The sequence below is a fragment of the Piliocolobus tephrosceles genome, chromosome 8 (genome assembly GCF_002776525.5).
Source record: "Piliocolobus tephrosceles isolate RC106 chromosome 8, ASM277652v3, whole genome shotgun sequence".
Taxonomy (NCBI): Eukaryota; Metazoa; Chordata; class Mammalia; order Primates; family Cercopithecidae; genus Piliocolobus; species Piliocolobus tephrosceles.
The window spans coordinates 97,420,100-97,444,358 of record NC_045441.1 but is presented as its reverse complement, the minus strand read 5'-3'; the positions used below and the strand labels follow the sequence as shown (position 1 = coordinate 97,444,358).

General features: G+C 43.7%; 1 protein-coding gene across 2 annotated transcripts in view; it reads right to left on the bottom strand.

Moving 5' to 3' along the window:
• Nucleotides 1-24,259, bottom strand: part of LHFPL3 (LHFPL tetraspan subfamily member 3) — a 566,970-nt gene that overhangs the window by 50,561 nt on the left and 492,150 nt on the right. The window contains exon 3 of one of the 2 annotated variants that reach the window (XM_023192548.2): nucleotides 16,592-16,639. The exons of the other annotated variant lie outside the window; for it this stretch is intronic. Coding sequence (XP_023048316.1) covers nucleotides 16,623-16,639 — 17 coding nt within the window. The 3' untranslated portion in view covers nucleotides 16,592-16,622. The remainder of the gene's footprint in view (nucleotides 1-16,591; nucleotides 16,640-24,259) is intronic. 2 annotated transcript variants of the gene reach the window in all.

The window sequence follows — 24,259 nt, the reverse complement described above, 5'->3', positions numbered from 1 at the left end:
TCGAGTGATTCTCCTGCCTCACCCTCCGGAGTAGCTGGGATTACAGGCGCCTGCCAACATGCCTGGCTAATTTTTGTATTTTTTTTTAGTAGAGACTGGGTTTTGCCATGTTGGCCAGGCTGCTCTCGAACTCCTGACCTCAGGTGACCCCCCTGCCTTGGCCTCCCAAAGTGCTAGGATTACAAGTGTGAGCTACTGTGCCCTGCTAACAGATTTAAAAAAAAATTTTTTTTAAATAAAATTTTGGGAGTGAAAAGGTGAGAGAACAAGTAAAAGCTCTAGGTGTGGCACATGCCGGTAGTGGTCCTGCACTGTTACAGGATAAGCACATTTATAGGATGATGGGAAGATGCACCTTGGGAGAAAGTACTCCAATGTGAAGACAAAGAAAGTAATTGACAGACTCCAACCTCTGGAGGGACCCAAGGGGAAGGGATTAAGAACTCAGGAGGAATAGTAGGCTCTGGGACAGAAAAATGACAGAGACAGAGATGAGAATATAAAAGGTCGAAAATAAAGAAAAGATTTGAGGTGAGAGAAGGAATGTGAAGTTGTCATTGATGAGTTTTTTTCCCAGCAGGGGCTCTTGGGGTTCAGTGAGGGTGGAGGGGTACTGAAGGCTTGGGCAAAGAGGAGGAGATTTGGAGCCACTTCTGGAAGGGATGTGGGAAGAGTCTGCAAGAAATGAAAGAGGTACCAAGTAGAAGGGAGTGGGCAGCAGAGGCGAGAGGTATGTAGATACATCACCACATTTGGGGTCTTTCTATAGCTATGCTCAGCTGCCTGGGAATGGAGGTGGAGAAGGCAGATAGGGTGTGGTCCTGGGTGGAGGGTTTTCAAGGTGGGAGAAAGCAACCTGGGGTGATGATAATGTATGAGCAGGACAGGGCAGGACCGTCTGTCTATATTTACCTTTGAGAGGGGATCTCCCAGGGTAGATCTGCTCTTGAGCACCAAAGATTGAAAGGTGAGGAGACCAGCAAGTTGTAGGTTACAGTAAGATCTGAGCCACAGCCTGTGGCTCCCACAGCCTGTAACTGAGACCCTAGGTTTATTTTGCCCCAGGAATCCTCCAACAGTCCTGAAACACCTGTAATGTTAAAGGGCTGAGGAAAAACTCTGTACACAGTTTTTATACTGATGTTGAGATACTCTGTTTTGCATTCAGCCTTCACAGTAGGTAGTAGCCTGGGACACAGCTAGAATTTACCTACTTGACTTTAACTTGATTTTAACTGCCACAGAAGCTGCTGTGTAGTAATGATTGCAAACCACACGCCCCGTTTCCTGTGGAATTTTCAGCTCGAAAACTCCCCGCTGCTTTTGTGCATAGTTTCAGTCTTTATTTATTAGGAATTACACTGAGGGTGCCCGTTTTGGGAGCTCAGTAAATTTTACCAGCATCCAGAAAGGAGGAAAAAGACTAACATTAACACATCAAAACATGTTAAAAATTATAATTCTCCAGGTTTCACAACAAAGAGCATTCCATTTCAAATCTACTTCCCCAGGAGTGGTTTTGGTTGAGTAAGAACAGTCAAATTGGCAGAGTTGTTCTGACATCACAATAATGAATCCAGGTTGGAAATTAATTTTCCTGGGAGGATTTTAGAAAGGCATGCCAGGCAGCTCAATAGCCTCAAGAAAGTTGGGGGTTCTGAGTTCTAATTCTGAACTTTCTATATAACTGGATGTCTTAGCAACTGGGAGCTTCTTGAGGCACACATTTATTCATCTTGTATCCCCAGAGCCTGGTATAAGGTCTGGCATATATTGTATACTTCGTGAATCCATAATATACAATGAGTAATATAATATAGAATGAATCACTATTGGAGTAGAAATTAGCTGCCTATATGATATGATATTATATTTGCATTTGGTAGCATCATTTCCTGGCCCTGCCTTATTATGGAAAGGAAAACTGCCTTGGTAGTGGTGAATAAAAAGCCTTCATTCCAGAGGCAGACTGCTGGGAGTGTGTCCCTGCTGCATCGCCTGCTGGTCAAATAGGCTCACTGAGCTACGGTGTCCTCATGTGTACAGTGAACGCCTATAAAATGGAAACAATCTACCTGTACCTACTTCACAGGTTATCATGGGGGTGAAACGAGATAATAGAGGCAAAGTCCCTGGCATATAGCACAGTCACAAACATGCAAGGAAATTGGGAGTCTGTTAGCTGTTATTATTACCTTTTCTGCTAAACCTCTCAAAGATTCACTTTTCATCTCATTCTTGCAGCCTGAGATTTTCTGATGTATACTGAGCATGCAGGGTATCAATGCTCATAGAGGAGCTCTGAAGATAGTTAATGTACAGAACCTAGCACAGTACCCAGGTCATAATACATGCTTACTGAAAGGAGGAATGTTGAAAGAAATTTGCTTTCAATTTCTGGCAATTAAAAAAACATACAAATTAGTTCTATTAAGCGAGTGATTTAAATATTTTCAGTATACAATACAGTTTTTGGATCCTTAGATTTAATAATACACTGAAATTAGTGAAAGTGTCCAGAGGTTGATGATTCTCAAATTGCACCACATAAGAACCTCCTGGTTAACTAAAAAATTCCTGGAGTTGGCGGGGCTCGGTGGCTCACACCCATAATCCCAGCACTTTGGGAGGCTGAGGCGGGTGAGTCACAAGGTCAGTAGTTTGAGACCAGCCTGATCAACATGGTGAAACCCCATTTCTACTAAAAATACAAAAATTACGTGGGTGTGGTGGCAGGTGCCTGTAGTCCCAGCTACTTGGGAGGCTAAGGCAGGAGAATTGCTTGAACCCGGAGGTGGAGGTTGTGGTGAGCCAAGATCACACCACTGCACTCCAGCCTGAGTGACAGAGCAAGACTCTGTCTCAAAAAAAAAAAAAAAAAAAAAAAAAAAAAATTCCTGGGTCAGATTCAGAAGATCTGGGCAGAGTGCAGCCATTGGCATTCTAAACCAATCCCCCAGATGGTTCTGATATTACACTTTAAGGGAGCTGACAGGCCTCCTTTGAGAAACTCCAGGGGTTACCTAAAAATGTGATAGATACTCATCTAAATGCAAGAATCTCTTTATTCTTTTACCATTAGTTTTCCTTCTTTTTCTCACATGGGTAAAATAATAACAGGACTGAAATTACCTTCAATCATAGATGGGGTTGGGAGATTCTGGGTCCAGGCAAGTTTTGGTGTTGTGCAAGCATGGACATGCTTAAAGGATTTGCTGGAAAGATCTGAAGTTATTTTGGCTCATGCCTGTAATCCCAGCACACTGGGAGGCCGAGGCAGGCAGATCACTTGAGGTCAGGAGTTGGAGACCAGCCTGGGCAATATGGTGAAACCCAGTCTCTACTTTAACTGGTGTGGTGGCGGGCACCTGTAATCCCAGCTACTCGGGAAGCTGAGGCAAGAGAATCACTTGAACCCAGGAGGTGGAGGTTGCAGTGAGCTGAGATTGCACCACTGCCCTCCAGACTGGGTGACAGAGGGAGACTCCGTCTAAAAAAAAAAAAAAAAAAAAATCTGGAGTTCTTTGGACACCCATATGTCTGAAAAACATCCAGAAGGGCATTCTTTTGGATTGTTAAGCTAGGAGCCTGTCTGTTTCTCTAGTCTGACATTTCAGGAGGATTGTATTTTCTCCTCAGGATGAAAGGAAGAAATATTCTGCAACACCATTATGAATAATTCAAAATCCAAGAGAGCTTAATGTAAAACATAGGAATGTGACTTGCAGTCACACTCCAAGTCCAAGAAGAATGCATCTTGATCAGCATTAGAAGTATATTACTGGAAAATAAATGGTAGGTAGGCCCATCAGTCCACAGGGGAGATGTCCTATGTATTTTGATGATGGATTTCTCTAAGGATTTAAGCTCCCCGAATCTGGCCTCCACATTTAACCTCCAGTTGAGGTCGTGGGTCTGTTCCATCACAACATGGTGTCGTACGGCATCGCTCTCCCCTCCTCACTAATCTGTTGTCGTAAATGTTGTCTTGAAAGGGTCTTAAGATTCAATTATTAATCAGAACCAATTTAACAGACTGTTGATGCCAGGAATGAAGTTTTTTTTTCAATTTGCAAAGCTGGGATAAGCTGATCAAGGAGAATGGTACAATTTCACAGGAAATACATTAAGCTTGCCACGCCAGACTAAAGAGCTTACTGAGGTTCACAGGAGTGCAGAGAAAGGTGTGTTTGGGTGGATACATTAATAGTCAATGGAGAGATGGAGAGTAATTATGAGATTATACACCATTGCAGGCATCACTTTATACATGTATATAATTATTGATTTTGACCTGGGAGGAAGGGGCAAGGTGCTCTACTCTCTCTTTAAAAAAAAATCTCATTTAGAATGTAGCCCTGCACATTTTACTTAGACAAATGGTGCTACAGAAGTGATGTTTTCTTAATTTTGCTTTATTCCCTTTCTTCATACTGAAGCTATGAGAAATTACAAGCTTATTAATTGTCATTTGAGGCGCCGGACTTCAGACTGGAAGGTGATAAATGACCTACATCATTTGTAATATGCTGGAAGTATGGACAATCTGTGTTGAGTGTAAGAAGACACATTGTTGAAGAGAGTCTCTCATAATTAATGAATAGATCTCACATTGCCCTGTGCATATAGGAAGTTACCAGCTAGAGTATGCCATCCCGAAATACATTTGTTCGGTATAAGGATAACTTTGAGCTGATTATTTTGAGAAACTGCAGACACAGGAGAAGCCCTGAAGACAGGGTAGGAGTTCTCTTTTGTAAAGGAAATTCATATCCAGAAAGGAAATCTCCATTCATGAGGGTGGAATTCTGTGCTGAGTAAAGAAGGATGACTCTAAGTCAGACTTCTCAATGAAGAAGGCACTCAAATATGGATAACAAGCCTTCCACTTGTTTACCATACTTTTCCTGGTCACCTCCCCGTAACTGGCCCTTGCAATACCCTCCTTTCTTTGTTTCAGCTGAAGACGGTATTTAAGCCTGAACTTAAAGTCACCTCTTTGAAATTTGCTTATGTCTCTGGGTATCTCCTATGTATACATGAAGTTATGTTCTTAAACTTCTGTTTGTTTTTGTTTTGTTAACCTGTCTTTTATTACAGGGGTTCATCCCAGCTAAGAACTCAAAAGGGTAAAAGAATTGTTTTTCCTCCCCTGTGATGCTTGTCTAAATGCAAGCACCTCTTTGCTTTTTACCTTTAAGTTTCCTTCTTTTTTTTCTCTGGTGGGTAAACGGATAACAAGATTGAAATTACCTACAGTCAGAGATTGGGAACTGTTTTCCCTCTACAGGATTAGAATTTCACTTCTAACATTGTGTAGAGGCAAAGATGATCGTCCCCAAGTCAAGGTGGAACTAGGCTGCAGATAGGACCAGCTACATAATTTGCAGACCCAGGGTTAAATTAAAATTGTTCAAAAAGCAGGAAAAAGTGCTAAAATACAAACATTTTCCCTTTTTCCTGTGGTCCCTCTCATCTTGTTGTGGGATTTTGAAAATATACTTTTTAATGTCATTCTAAGTAAATAAAAACAAAAAAATCAAATTAGCACTAATTTACCATTCATTTTTATTTCATGCAATGCCAGTTTATATGCAAATGTCAGAGCATTTAATTCATCTGTACAATCACTAAAGTCACGCAATCTGCATTTTGTCCCTGGAAGGTGCTGTGCGCTGGCCAGAAAAGGCAAACACAGACAGATTCCAGAAGGTTGGAAGGAGGGAGAGAAAGGTCCCCCAGGCACAGAGTAGGCTCAAGTGAACTGGCTGAAAGCACTCCCTCTGGCATGGGGGTGCTTAGGATCCTCACAGGCTGTCACTCAGGCCTGATGGCTTTTCAGATTCTCCTTCCCACTAGCTGCTGGCCCAACTCATTGTCCCCTGTCTTGAGGAACCTCCCCTTCTCACTGGTGGTATTCCCAACCCACGGCAGACAAATGACCCTAAGGGTATTGTAATATCTCCACTAGGTAACTGGATCGAGGTGGGCAATAGGCTTGCTCCTCACTGAGCTGTGGACTCTGTCCACTGTCCACTAGACACATTGTAGCACTGCCAGTCCTGGGCAGGGACAGACCCTGCTATGCCCTGCCCCGAGATGCTTCAGGATAGGTGCGTTCAACTATGATCCTCTCTTCTGTGCCCAGACCCCTGCCTGGGGCAGATGGTGGCAGTGGTTACTGGGCAGGCACAGGGAAAGCAGGCTGGGCAGGGCTCAGGGTTTCAGGGTTCAGGAGAGTAGGCTGAGAACCCATCTGCAGGAAGGTGGGGGTGGGACTGGGAAGTGGGTGGAGGGAGGAGGAGGCAGCAGGAAGCTGGTCCCATGAACAGTCTCCATGCCCCTATCCCCCATGCTCCAGTGCCTCACTGCCCCATCAGAGTTCACTTGCAAAACACACATTCAAAGATACGACTATTAACAATGTCAAGACTGGGACTGCAGAGCATTAAACCACAAGCATGGGAACCCTTGTGAGCTTGGGTCCCTGTGGGACTGCACTGGTCATGTGGCTCTGGTGTAGGAGCAAAGGATATGGAGCTGGCCCTGGGGGCAGGAGCAAAGGACAGGTAAGTGAGATGAAAGTCAGAGCTTCCTGCCAGCATGGCCAGCCTGGCCTATTCCCAATTCCCAAACAGGATTCTTCCTAACCAGGACAACTCTGTGAAGACTGGCTTTGCTCTCTGGACAAAAGCCTTTTCTTCTCTTTACTACTGCCCTGCTTTCAGCATGGCCCTCCTCCTCCACCTCCCTTCCCTGCCTAGGGTCCTGATCCCCACTGCTGGGGGCAGCAGGCTGCACATTTCTGGACCACCGAGTAAGTTTAAAATTCAAATCATTTGTGGCTTCTCTTTGGATTTTCCTTTGCAGCTGTGCCTTTTCTTGCTTCCCTTCTCTCTCTGTCTGTCTGAGAGAGGGGAGATCTGCCTTTTAATTATGTCTTACAGTTAACTAAGGTGGCATTCCCTGCCTGGCAGGATGCACGTGGCTTCAGCAGTTAATGCTGGTGAGGCTCTTTGAGCTCTTTGGGGTGTGTGTGAGGGTTAGGGGGTGCTGCTTTCCAGGATGTGGGCAGCCCAACAAGAAACTTGAGAGGGAGAGGGAAAAAAGCTGGTGGAAGTAACAGAAGCATGGAAAAGGTTGGAAAAACATGGAAAAGGTGGGAAAAGGTGGGGAAATGGATAAGGAAAGGAGACAGAAGGGGGAGGAGGAAGGAACGATGGAAAGACCCAGCTTTTCCCCTGCTCTACCCTCGTGGTTTGAAAATAGAGGCTTGAGCCTGAGAAAGCCACTACCCAAGTAGATGGTATCTTTGCAGTGCTGGTGCCTAGGCAATGTGGACCCTAGGTGACGGGTGACAAGGAACTTCAGCGCCAAGTCTCTTGCTTTGCTCCTATCAAATTCTTGAAAATGTGACTGAGTATTCTTAGTTTTCTTGGGGTACATCCGAAGAAATTAGTACCCCATGAAGGTGTGGGTGCTCCAGAGAGAACTGGAGGGTTAGATGGGGGAGATAAGTGATACAGAAGAGAACAGTCTCTTTTGGAGCTCCCAGTAGGCCTAGAGCTGTGTTGAGGAGCGTTGGGACTTTATATTCACAACAATCTTCACAAATATGAACTTAATTTTTCCAGGGTGACCAATGCGTTGGCCGTATAAGCCAAGTATACTCATAACCTCAGATTTTGAAAGCCATTTTTTCCCCCAGCAGTGTGATAATCAGCTATCCTCTTGAGTCCTGTTGGGAAAGCATCAGTAAATCTCCAGCTCTCTGAGAAGGAAGAAGGGGCCACTTGCTCTCTGATGGACTCACAGCCTAGAGATACCGCACGGCTTCTTGGTTGAGCCCAGCAGACCAGCCTAGAGACTCAGACTCCCAAGGAGATGTGTCCCCACGCTCAGAAAACACCCAGCCACAGGCTTCCTGTTCTTTCTTTTCTCTCAGTAATTCATATTTCTTTCCAGAGAAATATTTCTTTTCTGAGTTATGATGCCGATACTACCGAGATGTTCCTTACAAGGGGAGCAAAAACTAATGTGTCAAAGTAAACATTACAATCCCATCTGAAGACTTGGAATACTATGATATACTTGCTGAGATCTCTTTCATGACTGGCAAGACATGAGAACAATATTTATCTCTAGGAGAGAAGGTAAAATTGCTAGCAAAGATGGCGCTATTTCTTCTAGAGCAGAATCTGTCAAAGTGGTGGCCTGTGGGTCTCCCACATCAGAAGTACCTGGATGATGGTCAAAAAGCAGATTTATGCACACCACTGTAGAACTTCGGAATCTCTGTGGGTGAGGGATCAGAACCTACATTTTAAATACTGAGAGTTTTACTTTTCTATCTATAGACATTTGAGAATCAGTGTTTGGAGTGGTGGCTCTCAAACCTTGTTGGGGGGGGGGGGTCTCAGAATCACCCAGAGGGCTTATGGAATACAGATTCCTGGGGCTCACCTCCACAGTTTCTGATTTAGCAGGTTTGGGGTCTGAACATCTGCATTTCTAATAAGTTTCTGGGCAATGCTGCTGGTCTGGAGGCTACATGTTGAGAACCACTAGTTTGGAACAATTAAAACAATTTAGTTTCACGTCAGTCAGGTGTAACCTACTTCCTGTCCTGGGGAAGCCCTCTGCATCAGGGTGTTGGAGGTAGTGGTAGTGCTGGGCTTGTTTTCTGTCTGTCTAGCAGCTGGATATCTGGGGAAGCAGTTACTGGGGCTCAGAAAACACCACCCAAAAATGAAGTCCTCAGAAGTAGGCTCAGAAGCAAAAGATCTTCTCTGACCTTCTTCTGCTCTCCTGTCTCCCAGTCCCATTCTCCCCCAAGGCTAGCCATAGAAACTATAATGGCAAAAACCGCAATTACTTTTTTTTTTTTTTGATGGAGTTTCACTCTTGTCGCCCAGGCTGGAATGCAGTGGTATGATCTCGGCTCACTGCAACCTCTGCGTCCCAGGTTCAAGTGATTCTGCTGCCTCAGCCTCTCGAGTAGCTGGGATTACAGGCATACACCACCATGCCCGGCTAATTTTGTATTTTTAGTAGAGACGGGGTTTCTCCATGTTGGTCAGGCCGGTCGCGAACTCCCGACCTCAGGTGATCCGCCCACCTTGGCCTCCCAAAGTGCTGGGATTATAGGCTAGAGCCACCGTGCCCGACCTAAAAAAAAGGCAATTACTTTTGCATGAACCTAATAGAATCCCTCTTCTCCAAGGCTGGTCACAGAAACCAGAGCCCTCTTTTTCCAAAGCCAGGCATAGCATCTAAATGTAGTACTCTAACTTTCCCTCTGCTCTATCTGTATAAAAACTGGCCATAGATATCACCACCGACCCCACAGAATACAAACTACCATCAGAGAATACTATAAACACCTCTACGCAAATCAACTAGAAAATCTAGAAGAAATGGATAATTTCCTGGACACTTACACTCTCCCAAGACTAAACCAGGAAGAAGTTGAATCCCTGAATAGACCAATAGCAGGCTCCGAAATTGAGGCAATAATTAATAGCCTACCCACCAAAAAAAGACCAGGACCAGATGGATTCACAGCTGAATTCTACCAGAGGTACAAGGAGGAGCTGGTACCATTCCTTCTGAAACTATTCCAATCAATAGAAAAAGAGGGAATCCTCCCTAACTCATTTTATGAGGCCAACATCATCCTGATACCAAAGCCTGGCAGAGACACAACAAAAAAAGAGAATTTTAGACCAATCTCCCTGATGAACATCGATGCAAAAATCCTCAATAAAATACTGGCAAACCGGATTCAGCAGCACATCAAAAAGCTTATCCACCATGATCAAGTGGGCTTCATCCCTGGGATGCAAGGCTGGTTCAACATTCGCAAATCAATAAACGTAATCCAGCATATCAACAGAACCAAAGACAAGAAACACATGATTATCTCAATAGATGCAGAAAAGGCTTTTGACAAAATTCAACAGCCCTTCATGCTAAAAACGCTCAACAAATTCGGTATTGATGGAACGTACCTCAAAATAATAAGAGCTATTTATGACAAACCCACAGCTAATATCATACTGAATGGGCAAAAACTGGAAAAGTTCCCTTTGAAAACTGGCACAAGACAGGGATGCCCTCTCTCACCACTCCTATTCAACATAGTGTTGGAAGTTCTGGCTAGGGCAATCAGGCAAGAGAAAGAAATCAAGGGTATTCAGTTAGGAAAAGAGGAAGTCAAATTGTCCCTGTTTGCAGATGACATGATTGTGTATTTAGAAAACCCCATCGTCTCAGCCCAAAATCTTCTTAAGCTGATAAGCAACTTCAGCAAAGTCTCAGGATACAAAATTAATGTGCAAAAATCACAAGCATTCTTATACACCAGTAACAGACAAGCAGAGAGCCAAATCAGGAATGAACTTCCATTCACAATTGCTTCAAAGAGAATAAAATACCTAGGAATCCAACTTACAAGGGATGTAAAGGACCTCTTCAAGGAGAACTACAAACCACTGCTCAGTGAAATCAAAGAGGACACAAACAAATGGAAGAACATACCATGCTCATGGATAGGAAGAATCAATATCGTGAAAATGGCCATACTGCCCAAGGTTATTTATAGATTCAATGCCATCCCCATCAAGCTACCAATGAGTTTCTTCACAGAATTGGAAAAAACTGCTTCAAAGTTCATATGGAACCAAAAAAGAGCCCGCATTGCCAAGACAATCCTAAGTCAAAAGGACAAAGCTGGAGGCGTCACGCTACCTGACTTCAAACTATACTACAAGGCTACAGTAACCAAAACAGCATGGTACTGGTACCAAAACAGAGATATAGACCAATGGAACAGAACAGAGTCCTCAGAAATAATACCACACATCTACAGCCATCTGATCTTTGACAAACCTGAGGGAAACAAGAAATGGGGAAAGGACTCCCTATTTAATAAATGGTGCTGGGAAAATTGGCTAGCCATAAGTAGAAAGCTGAAACTGGATCCTTTCCTTACTACTCCTTATACGAAGATTAATTCAAGATGGATTAGAGACTTAAATGTTAGACCTAATACCATAAAAACCCTAGAAGAAAATCTAGGTAGTACCATTCAGGACATAGGCATGGGCAAGGACTTCATGTCTAAAACACCAAAAGCAACGGCAGCAAAAGCCAAAATTGACAAATGGGATCTCATTCAACTAAAGAGCTTCTGCACAGCAAAAGAAACTACCATCAGAGTGAACAGGCAACCTACAGAATGGGAGAAAATTTTTGCAATCTACTCATCTGACAAAGGGCTAATTTCCAGAATCTACAAAGAACTCAAACAAATATACAAAAGAAAACAAACAAACAAACAAACAACCCCATCAAAAAGTGGGGAAAGGATATGAACAGACATTTCTCAAAAGAAGACATTCATACAGCCAACAGACATGTGAAAAAATGCTCATCATCACTGGCCATCAGAGAAATGCAAATCAAAACCACAATGAGATACCATCTCACACCAGTTAGAACGGCAATCATTAAAAACTCAGGAAACACCAGGTGTTGGAGAGGATGTGGAGAAATAGGAACACTTTTACACTGTTGGTGGGATTGTAAACTAGTTCCACCATTATGGAAAACAGTATGGCAATTCCTCAAGGATCTAGAACTAGATGTACCATATGACCCAGCCATCCCACTACTGGGTATATACCCAAAGGATTATAAATTATTCTACTACAAAGACACATGCACACATGTTTATTGCGGCACTATTCATAATAGCAAAAACTTGGAATCAACCCAAATGTCCATCTGTGACAGACTGGATTAAGAAAATGTGGCACATATACACCATGGAATACTATGCAGCCATAAAAAAGGATGAGTTTGCGTCCTTTGTAGGGACATGGATGCAGCTGGAAACCATCATTTTAGCAAACTATCACAAGAAGAGAAAACCAAACACCGCATGTTCTCACTCATAGGTGGGAACTGAACAATGAGATCACTTGGACTCGGGAAGGGGAACATCACACACTGGGGCCTATCATGGTGAGGGGGGTGGGGGGAGGGATTGCATTGGGGAGTTATACATGATATAAATGATGAATTGATGGGTGCTGACGAGTTGATGGGTGCAGCACACCAACATGGCACAAGTATACATATGTAACAAACCTGCACATTATGCACATGTACCCTAGAACTTAAAGTATAAAAAAAAAAAAAAAAAAAAAAAAAAAAACTGGCCATAAAGAAATTTTCAGATCCACCTTGTTTGACTACAGGCCATAAGGCCCCCATTCCAGAGAGGGTCCTGCCCCATACCCAGGAAGGAAGGAACGCTGGCTCAGAGAGGCCAAGAAGAATCTAGACAGAGAGGCCTTGCTGGGTTTCCCTACTCAGTCTATTAGCATTAGATCCTAACCATTTTGTCCAATCATATTTCTATATGGCTGTCCCTACTTCGTTGAACCTCAGCAGAAAAATGGGCAATTTCCCCTGAATCTTTAGATATTCATTCTGAAGGCTCCCAGGTATACATGTGAAATACATTTATATGCCTTTTCTCTTATTAATCAATCTGCCGCATGTCACTGACTTTTCAGTGAACCTTAAGTGGGCCAAGGGCCCCCACACAGTGCAGGGCCACCCAGCCCCCAGGAGCCAGGCCGGTCTGTGCAGGGCCCTGAGGGAGCAAATTAATGTGTATCTGTCAGATGGCTAGGCTTTGTTGGCTGGTTCTTCAGACTCTCGAACGCTCAGTTAGTTCTGGGGTTTCCTCTAGGGCAAGACATAAAGGCCTGGCCAAATCTAGAGCTTCTAGTAGTTCTCAGAACTAAGCTGGAGTAACTAGAAGCAGAAAAGAAGGCAGAGTTCACTGGATACAGTGGCTCACACCTGTAATCCCAGAACTTTGGGAGGCCGAAGTGGGTGGATGGCTTGAGCCCAGGAGTTCAAGACCAGCTTGGGCAACACAGTAAAACCCCATCTCTACTAAAAATACAAAAATTAGCCAGGTGTGGTAGCACATGCCTGTAGTCCCAGCTACTTGGGTGGGGGGCTGAGGTGGGAGGATTGCCTGAATCCAGAGGTGGAGGTTGCAGTGAGTTGAGATCGCGCCACTGTACTCCAGCCGTGTGACAGAGTGAGATCTTGTCTAACCAAAAAAAAAAAAAAAAAAAAAAAAAAAAAAAAAAGGCAGAGTCCTCATCATCACTGTGGCTAACCAGGAAACCAACTTGGCATGTTTGCATGCTGACATGCCATCAGGCCTCCAGGCTGATATTTTAGGGTCTCAGGCCATAGATGTGCCCCTTCTTCTGAAATATTTAGAAAGTATTTCAGGCTGAGGCTTGCACAGACAGTGGAGTGCTTTGCTGTGGCTCAGGAGGACTCCTTTCCTCCTTCCGTCCCCTTCCCCTTTTCCTTCCCCTTCCCTTCCCCTCCCTACCTCCCTTTCCTCAGACACCTGCAGTTTCCAGTTTGGTCACTAGAGGGCTCAGCAGGACAACGATTATCCTAGGAAGGGGCAAAGAAGGACCTGGAAGAAGCCTGAAATCCACCCCCTACTGCAAGCTGGTTAACTGTTGTTTGGGGGCTCTCCAGCAAAGGGAGAACTAAGGCAAGGAGCTTGTGATGCTTGCCTGCCTGCCCAGCATCCTCAGCGGGAAGACCAACTAGTCTTGTGTGGCTGCCCAAGAATGCCATTTTCCTCTTCAAACAGTGCTGCAGTTGTCACAGGAGAAGGAATGGTAACACCAGGGCGGTGATAGTTGCCAAGAAGGGCCTATAGTCTCCTTCATTATCTCCAACAGCTGCTTCCCTCAAATGACATGGTGGATTGTCATCTTTCAATCTTACGTGAAGTGCCATGCAGAGGTGGCATCAAGAATCTCTTTGTACAACCCTTCCAGCCAGATGCGCTGCCTCTCAGTCCCTTCTCTGCCAAAATTCTGGAGCTGAAATTCTATCCTGGTAATACTTTCTGAGGCCATAGCTCTTTGTGGTGCTATTTGTCCAGTGCACTAGAACCTAAGAGGTACACAAGAAATGATCCACCTCTGTGATTTTCCCTGTTCTGCCATCTCCTGTCCTGCTCCTCCCACCAGATTTTGAATCAGTGTCAGATTCAGGGAAGGCTGCTGCAGACTAGATGCGTTTGTTTGGAAAAAGTTGTATAATCGGCTAACCTTGATATATGAAAACCCAAATGGACCAAAATGTTAAATCAAGTGATGAGTTTTTGCTCTCTAAAAAAGATTCATCATAGCCAGTCACAGTGGCTCATGCCTGTAATCCCAGCACTTGGGAGGCTAAGCCGGGCGGATCACTTGAGGTCAGGAGTTTGATACCGGCCTGGCCAACATGGCGAAATCTCGTCTCTATTAAAAATACAAAACATTAGCTGGGCGTGGTGGTGTGTACCTGTAGTCCCAGCTACTCAGGAGGCAGAGGCAGGAGAATCGCTCAAACCTGGGAATTGGAGGTTGCAGTGAGCTGAGATTGTGCCACTGTACTCCAGCCTGGGCAACAGAGCGAGACTCTGTCTCCAAGAAAAAAAAATTCATCATACAAATGTCATTTACTTGCCATGGAAATAGAAAGCTCTGTTAAAAAAGTGACATTGCATATTTGATTGATAAGTGTAATTCCATAATTTTATGTAAATGAAGGGTGTATCTCAAAACTCTGCTGAAAGCTGGCATGTGTGGATTTCTATTCTTGCCTTATTGGCTTTTGAATTATTCTCCAACCGCCTCAGAGACTTCTCTGGCCTTGTTAACTTGGTTAGCAATACACTGAAAAGGAGAGAATGTAACCTTGTTCACCTGCTGGATCTGCTCAAGTTCCAGAGCTCTGATCAGTGATATCTCAGGAAGAAGAGAAGTACATACCAGCTGGATAACCCCAAACTACTGAAATCAGCTGATTTGAGATGACCAAACCGGAGCTTGCCACATTCATCTGAGTCTGATAGGTCTGTGTAAAGGGCACAGGCTGTGTGCTCCTCATCTGCACCTTCTCCTTCCTGCCCTTGTTCTTCTTCAGTTAGTAACAGAAAATCACAAGGCCCTTGCTCCTGGAGGCTGTCCCCATTTGCAAAGCCTGACTATAACTTCTTTCATAATCCTACAGAGGAAAATGAATATTGCGGGAGGAAACTGCATGAAAAGCCCGAGGTTACTCAGCAAACTTAGCATCATGTACTTTTGAAATCCGCAGCTTTAAACTCATTTTATAGATGAGGAGCCTAAGGTCCAGAGAGGCATAGCAACTTTCTCAAGCTCACCCAGATATTTCGTGGCAGAACCAGGAGAGGGACTTGGGGTCCTTTCTTGGGATGTAGGCTCCTTCACTTTTCAAAGGCTCTCCTGGTAGTGTGCAAGAGATTCTCTTCCAGAGAGAAATGAACTGGGACATCACACCAAAAGATGCTTTGATGGGAAGAGAAGGATTAAGTTTTAATCCAGGCTCTGCCCCCATCTTGGGCAAGTTACGTTCTCTCTTGAAACCTTGGCCATTTCCTGTGAATTAAGGAATTTGGAGTGAAGGCTCCGTCTCTAAGGACTCATCAGCTCTAGAATTCTGTTTCTAAACGATGGGTTGGGTCCAACACTGCAGGGGCTTGGGCAGCGCTCAGTCATATCTCATGAGAGCCCCCTCTAATTTTACATTCTTGTCATCTCTGCCAACTATCTTGGGAAGTTTCTCGCAAATTCCCATTCAACACACACCAGAAACTTCAGTGAAACTGAGAACGAGAGGCAGTTCCAACCCTGCAATCACAGTCAGGATCATATTTTAAATGTTCCAGATATGCTCTTAGGGACAAATACCTCCTCCTCAATTTATTCTGTAAATCGAGTTGATCACATATTGAAATCACTCAGTTTGGAGATATAGGTAATGGCAAATCAAGGAACACCAGAAGGAATTGTGTGTGCGCACATGTGTGTGTATGTGTAAACAGTACAATGAAGGGCCACTAGAGTCCGTATCTGGCTTGAAACCCATTATTCTTTTTCCTTCGTAGTCACAGTTTTGTTCCATCGCATACACAAGTGTACACAGGGAACATATACATGAGAAGATGACCTCTACTCTCCATGGCTCATTTTAGCCCTGTTACTTGGCACAATGGTGTTTACTTTCACTTAGCATTCGCGCTACGGAGACTCCTACAGCAGTAATCTGCTTAAGGCTGGTGGTCCCAGAGAATGCTGCATAGCAAAGGACAAGGTTTGTACAGAGATGCCCACATGCGTGGTTCCACACTCTGTAGTAGTATGTTGCAGTGAGAGTGTGGACACTCATCATCCAAGTGCTCATTGTCAGAGAACAGTAACCAAACATATCCCCCAGGACTCCCCAGCTCCTTCCCAGGGAGGTGCCAGGCTGACAGCTGCAAGTGCCAGGGATTGTGGGAGAGAGAAGCACAGATATAAAATCAGGAACAAAGACAGAAGATTTATGGCTTGAAGCGGCAGTTTCATGCGGCCCAAGTGCTAAGCGCTGAAAGCGGGAATCAGAGAACAGCGGAGAAAACATGCGGGAACAGAAGGCAGAAGCGCACAAAACACAGCTGAACCCACAAAGCCATGCTCACACTTACATGGTGTGGTCTCACACTACCTTAGTTTGCCTTAAGCATTTCCATCATCTGAGAGTGTGGGAGGAAAAAACAGAACATTAAAGGTAAAATAAGTTAAGAGCTCACACTTGGTTTTTTAAAGATTAAAACAAACAACATCATTCCTGGCTATTCTATTGACGGTGTGCAGAGACATGCTTGGTGATTCACAATGAGGAAAATCACAGTCCTGAGAGCCAGACTGCCTGGTTCAAACTTTAGTCCTGCTACTAGCTGGCTGTGCGACCTGGGCAAGTGTCTTAACTTCCTGTGCTTTGGTTTCCTAATCGTAAAATGGGCCAATAGTAGCACTTACCTCATCACGTTGTGGTGAGGATGGAATGGATTACCGCAAGGGAATACTTAGAGGCTGGGCGCAGTGGCTCACGCCTGTAATCCCAGAATTTGGGAGGCCGAGGTGGGTGGATCACTTGAGGTCAGGAGTTTGAGATCAGCCTGACCAACATGGCAAAACCCCATTTCTACTAAAAATGCAAAATATAGCTGGGCCTGGGGGTGGGCGCCTGTAATCCCTGCTACATGGGAGTCTGAGCAGGGAGAATTGCTTGAACCTGGGAGGCAAAGGTTGCAATGGTTGCAATGAGCCAAGATCGTGCCACTGCACTCCAGCCTGGGTGACGGCAAAATTACGTCTCAAAAAAAGAAAGAAAAGAAATACTTAGAATATCTCTATTATTCTACAAGCCCAAGGAAAGAATATTCCTAGTCAATACAAGCATTATCTGAGAGTTAGACACCATCGTTGTTTTTATTACTTTTATCTTTGGTTTCCTCAGGCAATACCACCCAAAGGAGAGGAAAAAGAAGTGAAAGTCAAGGACTTGGAGAGAATTTTAGATGCTCAATAAGAAAAATAATCAAAGGAAAAAGACAAAAGTTAAAAACACATGGATTGAGCAATTGTTCCAAGTGTCATTAAAATTCTTTGAGGACATCATTTCACATTCTGGATTATCCTAAAGCAATTCAGAGTAGCTTTAAAAGAAAGACAAGTAAAAATCAGTTGTACACACACAGATCAATTAGAGCTCTAAAGCCTGGTTCATGCCAGACGCTTCAAGGCTATGCATACATCCTCAGGTATTGCCCTGCCATGCTGTTGTCTTGCATTTTCTCAATTGCCTCCATCTAGTGCCTCACAGAGAGCTGCTAAAAGGTGCCAGTGCGTGGATGGGAGTTCAGGGTGGTGCTGGTGTGAGGACCAACTGGTTGATCATGCAGGCAGGTGAACTTCTCTCCCTCCTCATTCTTTCCCAGAACCATTTCATTAGCTTTGCCCTCACTTGGCAGGACACTGTGGTCAAACAGGGAAGAATGGGACACTTAGTCTAAAAGGTACCTGCAAGCAAAATGCCCTGTGGATGACCTGGGCTTGAGTCTGCCTTTGCTGACCATGCTCTGAGTCCCTAGTTGGTCAGCACCAGTGCCCAGTTAGTTCCTCACTTTTCCTCAATTGGAATCCCACTCTCTTCACCTCCCAGTGGTGCGTTTGCTCATGTAGATGGGCCTATTGAGAAAGGTCTTATTTAAAAACATGTAACATTCTATGAAACTCAGATTAATGGGTTGTCATCTCCTTCTGGACACCCAATTCCTTCCCCTCCAACACCTCCTATCTGATTGATAGCTTCTCATTTCCTGCTTCCCATCTGGCCCTCTTCTTACTTCTCTCTTTTGGTCACTTGTATTCATCACAGGCCCGAGATGGTTTTCAGAATAGAAGGTGCAGGCCTCTCCTCTAAGTTTCTTTCTGCTCCTTGTCACTTTTTCAAAGGCATGAACGACTGTGTTGACTCTTTTCAGGATGTGAGTATTTGGATGAAGTGACTCAATTGATTATATGACGTTGGGTGTCAGAAACACCATTTCAAATGAGAAATGAAAAGCGACCTTGGAAGTTTTTAGCTGATGGAACACAGAGAGGAAGAATGTTGAGGAACACATCGGAGTCCACTGGGGAGTCTTGCCTAACTCACCTTACCAGAAAGGGTGAGTTCCCTGCCTTCGCTCCCTGAAACACAGAGGGCGGCAATGTACTCCTCTTCCATCGAGGTGCATTCTTCCACCGCAGAGGTGGAAGTGTGCGTGTTTATCTGTGGTCCCACACTGCTGCGCTCTGAGAAGACCTCTGCTTTGAGCAGAGTTTTAACCTAGATCATTAAAAAATATGTAAATGCACTCCAGAGGTGAATTCCCCAGCTCAGTAGCTGCCAGTTGAGCTGCAGGCTCCCAGAGTCTGGGCTTGGGTTTTTATTTCTTGGGTAGCCTCTCACTATGTCAAGTACAGCATGCCCCACGCTGCACGTAGGGGTTAGGGCTGCCAGGAATGGTAGCTTCATTTGTCTGGCAGGGAGGTTGGCTTTTAAAAGACATGGTCTTAGATCTTTCCAATCAGAGGTACTGTTTCAAGGACACAGATTATAGTGCTCATGCTCTGGAACACAGAGAGACACCTTGATCTGTTCAACACCTTTTTGAAGGGATGCTATTTATGTCATCAGAATGTTGCTCAGGCAAAAGTGCACACAAGCAAAAGAGGTAGAAGATGCTTAGAGAAGCAAAGACATTTTTCAACCAGAAAAAGTAGGTATATTGGATTGGTGTTTGCAGAAATTGAGACATTTAAACAGAATTATTAATCAATTAACCAAATTATAACTAGGCTAGGAAATACAAGATGATTTCAAAGGAAATCATTTCAAAGAAGTCATTATCTTGCTTTGGAATCATTATCTGGCATTATCGTCTTGCATTTGGTTCCACAACAGACGAAGAAGGTCACTATTTTGACAGACGAAATAGAGGCAGTTAGGCTTTTTGTGTCAAGGAGACAAGCAATGCCACATCTCCTGGAGTGTTAGTGAGCTCATTAGCCTGCAGGACTCCATCTGGAGGGCTGGAGTTCTCAATGCAGTGAGGACAGCCATGGCATTATCATCCCATACACTGTGAGTTTTAGTCAAGAGTTCAATGGCAGTCACTTCTAAGGTCTGCTCTGGGCTCCAGGGCCCAATCCCCTCCCCAGGCAGGCCATGTATATTCCTAGGTGTAAGCTGTCAGGTTAGCTTTTGGTGGGTAGCCCATGTAGGAAAAAGCACCCCCCACAAAAGGTTCTACCACTAGAGGAGGAGCTGATGTCTGAGTAACCTTGAGAATATTTTGCTGTGCTATGCTTAACTCATCAAAATAACTGACTTTTTTTTTTTTTTTTTAAGGATTGTGTGTGTGTGAGGAGGTTGATCAGAACAGACATGCTGGTTAGGGTAGTTGGGAACAGTTTAGAAACTGATTTTAATCCTCTATAAAAGTGCTGTCTAGAACAGTTGAAATATTCATGGTGAGGGAAGGTAGGGAACATAGAGAGAGGAGGAGAGGAGGGGAGGATGAGTTTGAGGAAGGGCAGGACAGGAAGTCGCTCCCACTGGATCTGCACCATGATGGATGAAGCCTCATCAGGCCTCTTTTATCTCTCCTTTTGCTTTCTCTGGTGTCAGGAGTGGAGAAACTATTTGCCTTGAGATCTCCTGAAACAATAGAGGGGCAATGAGGACCACATCAACAAAGCATCTTCTTCTTTTTTTTTTTTTCAGACGGAGTCTCACTGTGTCACCCAGGTTAGAGTGCAGTGGCGCGATCTCGGCTCACTGCAAGCTTCGCCTCCCGGGTTCATGCCATTCTCCTGCCTCAGCCTCCCGAGTAGCTGGGACTACAGGCGCCCACCACCACACCTGGCTAATTTTTTGTATTTTTAGTAGAGACAGGTTTTCACTGTCTCTACTACATCTACCATCTACAGGAGATGGTCTCGATCTCCTGACCTCGTGATCCGCCTGCCTTGGCCTCCCAAAGTGCTGGGATTAAGCATCATTCTTATGAGGGAATATAAAATGCCCTATTCTCTTTTTGAATTAGTAAGGGGAACATAAAACTCAAATAAATGGGTGCAAAAATTATTTTAAAGATCCACCCAGTTTTATGTTATTGCTAGTAAAATGAGGCAGTTGAGAGGAGAGAGGAGAGGTAGAGAGACAGCCAACAGGCAGTGAGATTCACAGAAGGAGCAAAGAAGAGATAAAAATGAAAGCTCTGCACACAGAAAGTCATACATGGGAAAGCAGACATGTGATGGCTTAGGGGCAGCCACACACAGGTACCCCCAAAGATACACACACACACACACACATCCCACATGATGCATCGTAATACATATTGACTTGAATCAGTATCTTTGTTTGATCATCATTCCATTTTCCACAGACACAAACGAGGATGCAATGTCCTTATCCATGCCCCTAGGATGGAGAAAATAAGTCGAGGTGAAGCTGGGTTTTATGCAGAACGTGGACTGCAGGCCACTGAGGAAGGTTCTGTCTTAGCTACATAGTCACGCCTCATGAAAAAACTCTTCGGGGTCTCCCTGACCCCTGAAAATGATCCCTGGGATCATAGGGGTCATATTCCAATTAAGGCAATGGGATGTACTTTTTGTGCCTTTTTCTATAAGATGGGAGAGGATTTCTTAGAGAAAAGGAAGATCAATGCCCCTGCCAAAAGGCAGTGAAGGCTTGCTGGTACCATGCATGTGTGGGTGAAGCATACTTTCCTCTGTGCTATAAGCCCACGGACACGCCTTTTACCATCATTGCTCCTATTGGAGAACTCTGACTATTCACAGGACTCACTAAATATAAGAATCACTCAACATGGCGGCTCAACTAATGAGCTGATAAGCTTATTTATTATACTCGAAACATTAAAAAAGACAACCTTTATGTTTCTATTTGATTTATTCAAACTTGAATGAACTGTGGTCTCATTCATTTAGAAAGTTAGAAAAACCACCAAAATGTTCTTCTGACTATTTCTTTTTATTTGGGTGATTTTCAGTAAGCCCTGGGAATTTAGGTTCTATGGTTTAATTTCCCACTTCCTAGGTAGTAGTAGATAGTAGGTGGAATGCTGACTATTGACAGTATGCATCACCTCCTGGATATTTGGTGTTCAGTGTGGGGAGGGTAGCAATAAAAAGTACAGAAATGAAGGAAACTGGGAGTGGTAGCTCCTGCCTGTAATCCCGGTACTTCAGGAGGCTGAGGTAGGAGGATCACTTGAGTTCAGGAGTTCAAGACCAGCCTAGGCAACAAGGCCCTGGTCTCTACATTAAAGGAAAGAAAATTAGCATGGTGGCAAGTGCCAGTAGTCTCAGATACTCCGGAGGCTGAGGCTGAGCTTGAGCCTGCGAGATTGAGGGTGTAATAGTCGTGATTGTGCCACTGCACTCCAGACTGGGTGACAGACTGAGACCTTGTCTCAAAAAGATTAAAAAAAAAAAAAAAAAAAGAAAACCCACAATAAAAAACAAACAAACAAAAAAGAAATGAAAGTACTCGAGAAAATGATTTTTAATTGAGAGGCCTTTCAGAGAAGGAATACAAGATAGTATTGTAATTTAGTGTTAGAATCAGAGAAGTTTAGGGCTGCAATGTGAACTTGGTAATTTACTAGTCCAAATTTTATAGATGTTTCTTAATCTATAAAATGAAGCAAATTTACTGGATAATAATAATAATTAACATCATTAATAATTATACATAATTATTAATTATAATTGTCAATTTTAATACGTATAACTATAATTAATTTTAATGATCAATTAATTAATAATATTAATTATCCAGTCAACTTGCTTCATTTTGTAGATTAGGAAACAAAAACTCAGAGGACAAGTGAAAGCCTGTTAGGGACAGAGTTAGTGGTAGACCTCCTGAGTCATGATCCAGGACCACCCCACCATACTGCTTCCCATTTTTCAATAGAAGAACAAAGTTTTCTAAGCAATACACCCATCAGGTAATATGAGTAATACAGCCAACCTACCCTCTGAGTACAGAGAGACTTAATACCTTCCCAAGCAAGTGTTACAGGTGTGAGCTTCTGTGGCCAGCCAGAAATGTTAATTTAATTTTTTTTCTTTCTTTCTGTTTTTAAGACAGAGTCTTGCTCTGTTGCTCAGGCTGGAGTGCAGTGGTGCGATCTCGGCTCACTGGAACCTCCACTTCCTGGGTTCAGATTATTCTTGTGCCTCAGCCTCCCGAGTAGCTGGGATTACAGGTGTTTGCCACCTTGCCTTGTTAATTTTTTGTATTTCTAGTAGAGATGGGCATTTCGCCATGTTGGCCAGGCTGGTCTCGAACTTCTGACCTCAAGTGATCTGCCCGCCTCAGCCTCCCAATATGCTGAGATTACAGGCATGAGCCACCACGCTTGGCCCCGAAATTGTTAATTTTATAATATAAAAGAAATTCAGGTTTCTAATCTGCCATATAGGTGGAAACCCTCAGGATTTCAGGACTGGAGTTCTGTTGACTGAAATGTACTTTAAACACCTCAGCTGGCCTTGAAGGTTAGCTAAGTTCCCTGTTTTCACAATCTCACCAATTTAACACTGCCATCCTGTCCTCCCTCTGGGGTGACAGGTGGCTAAAACCACATTTAGATTTTCCTCTGAGGGGAAATTTCTCTCTCCTTGATGGTCTCACTGTTCTGTGTCTCACAGCCTGCGAGGAACCTGCAGGGAGCTCCCCTTAGGAGTGTCTCTTCTCTGCCTACCTGCTTTTATCTACTCTGGGGTCAGAATATTCTTTCTTTAAGAATTCATTCCCTGGTGGAAATGTAAGCATGCTAGAATTTACTCTGGGCTCTTACAGCATTGTTTCTGTTTTTGCTTTAGCCATTATTGAAAGTGATTTTTAAAAAATGAAATGGGTCCCGGTACTTACTACATTATTTTGGTTAAAAAGATGAAGCAATGTTTCTCTGTACTTGCACATTCCAACACAGCAGTCCCTAGACACATGTGGCTATTTAAATTAATTAAAATAAAACACAATTAAAAACTCAGTTCCTCAATTTCACTGGACACATTTCAAGCACTCAAAAGGGTATGAAATTGGACAGAGCCGATATAGAACATTTCCATCACTATTTTGCAAGACAGTGCTGCTCTATAACACTTACTACGCTTTAGTCAAATTTGAAAGCAAGCTGTGTACTTTGTTCTACAAGTCAGATTCTGGAAAAGATACAATGAAACATAAATATGTCAGCTACAGCCAAAACTCATCGGTAAAATAATAAACAATACAGTTGGAATTCTGGGTGTCTTTATGTTCAAGTCAGCCACACACAGCCTTATCACTTAATTTAGAGTCTAATAAAGTCAGACTTCATTCAAATGAAGATAGAACTGACTTTCACTACAGTGGTAGTTCTTCTCAGTGGAGGTGTATGTGTCGGGTTAGAAGCAGAGGTGGAAGTACACAGCAAAATGTTTCAGAAACACCTGAGAACTTGCACAGAACTAGCCATTTCCACCTTCCCTAGATAGGATTGGAATTAGATAGAGGGGGCACGTGCGAAACAAAGGGCTTCTGTCTTTTGATAAAGTTTCTCAAATGGTTCTCATGTGTCTTTCCCAGCTGCATCCCTCCAGTTGAGAACCAAAAGGATGGCTAATTACAGAATGGCAAGGGTCATTGGGGTAAGTTATATCCATAAGTCCTTATGTAGGTTAAGCTCTGATTACTGAGACTGATTTCATGAGCAATTCTGTACTAAGTCTAAGTAGAG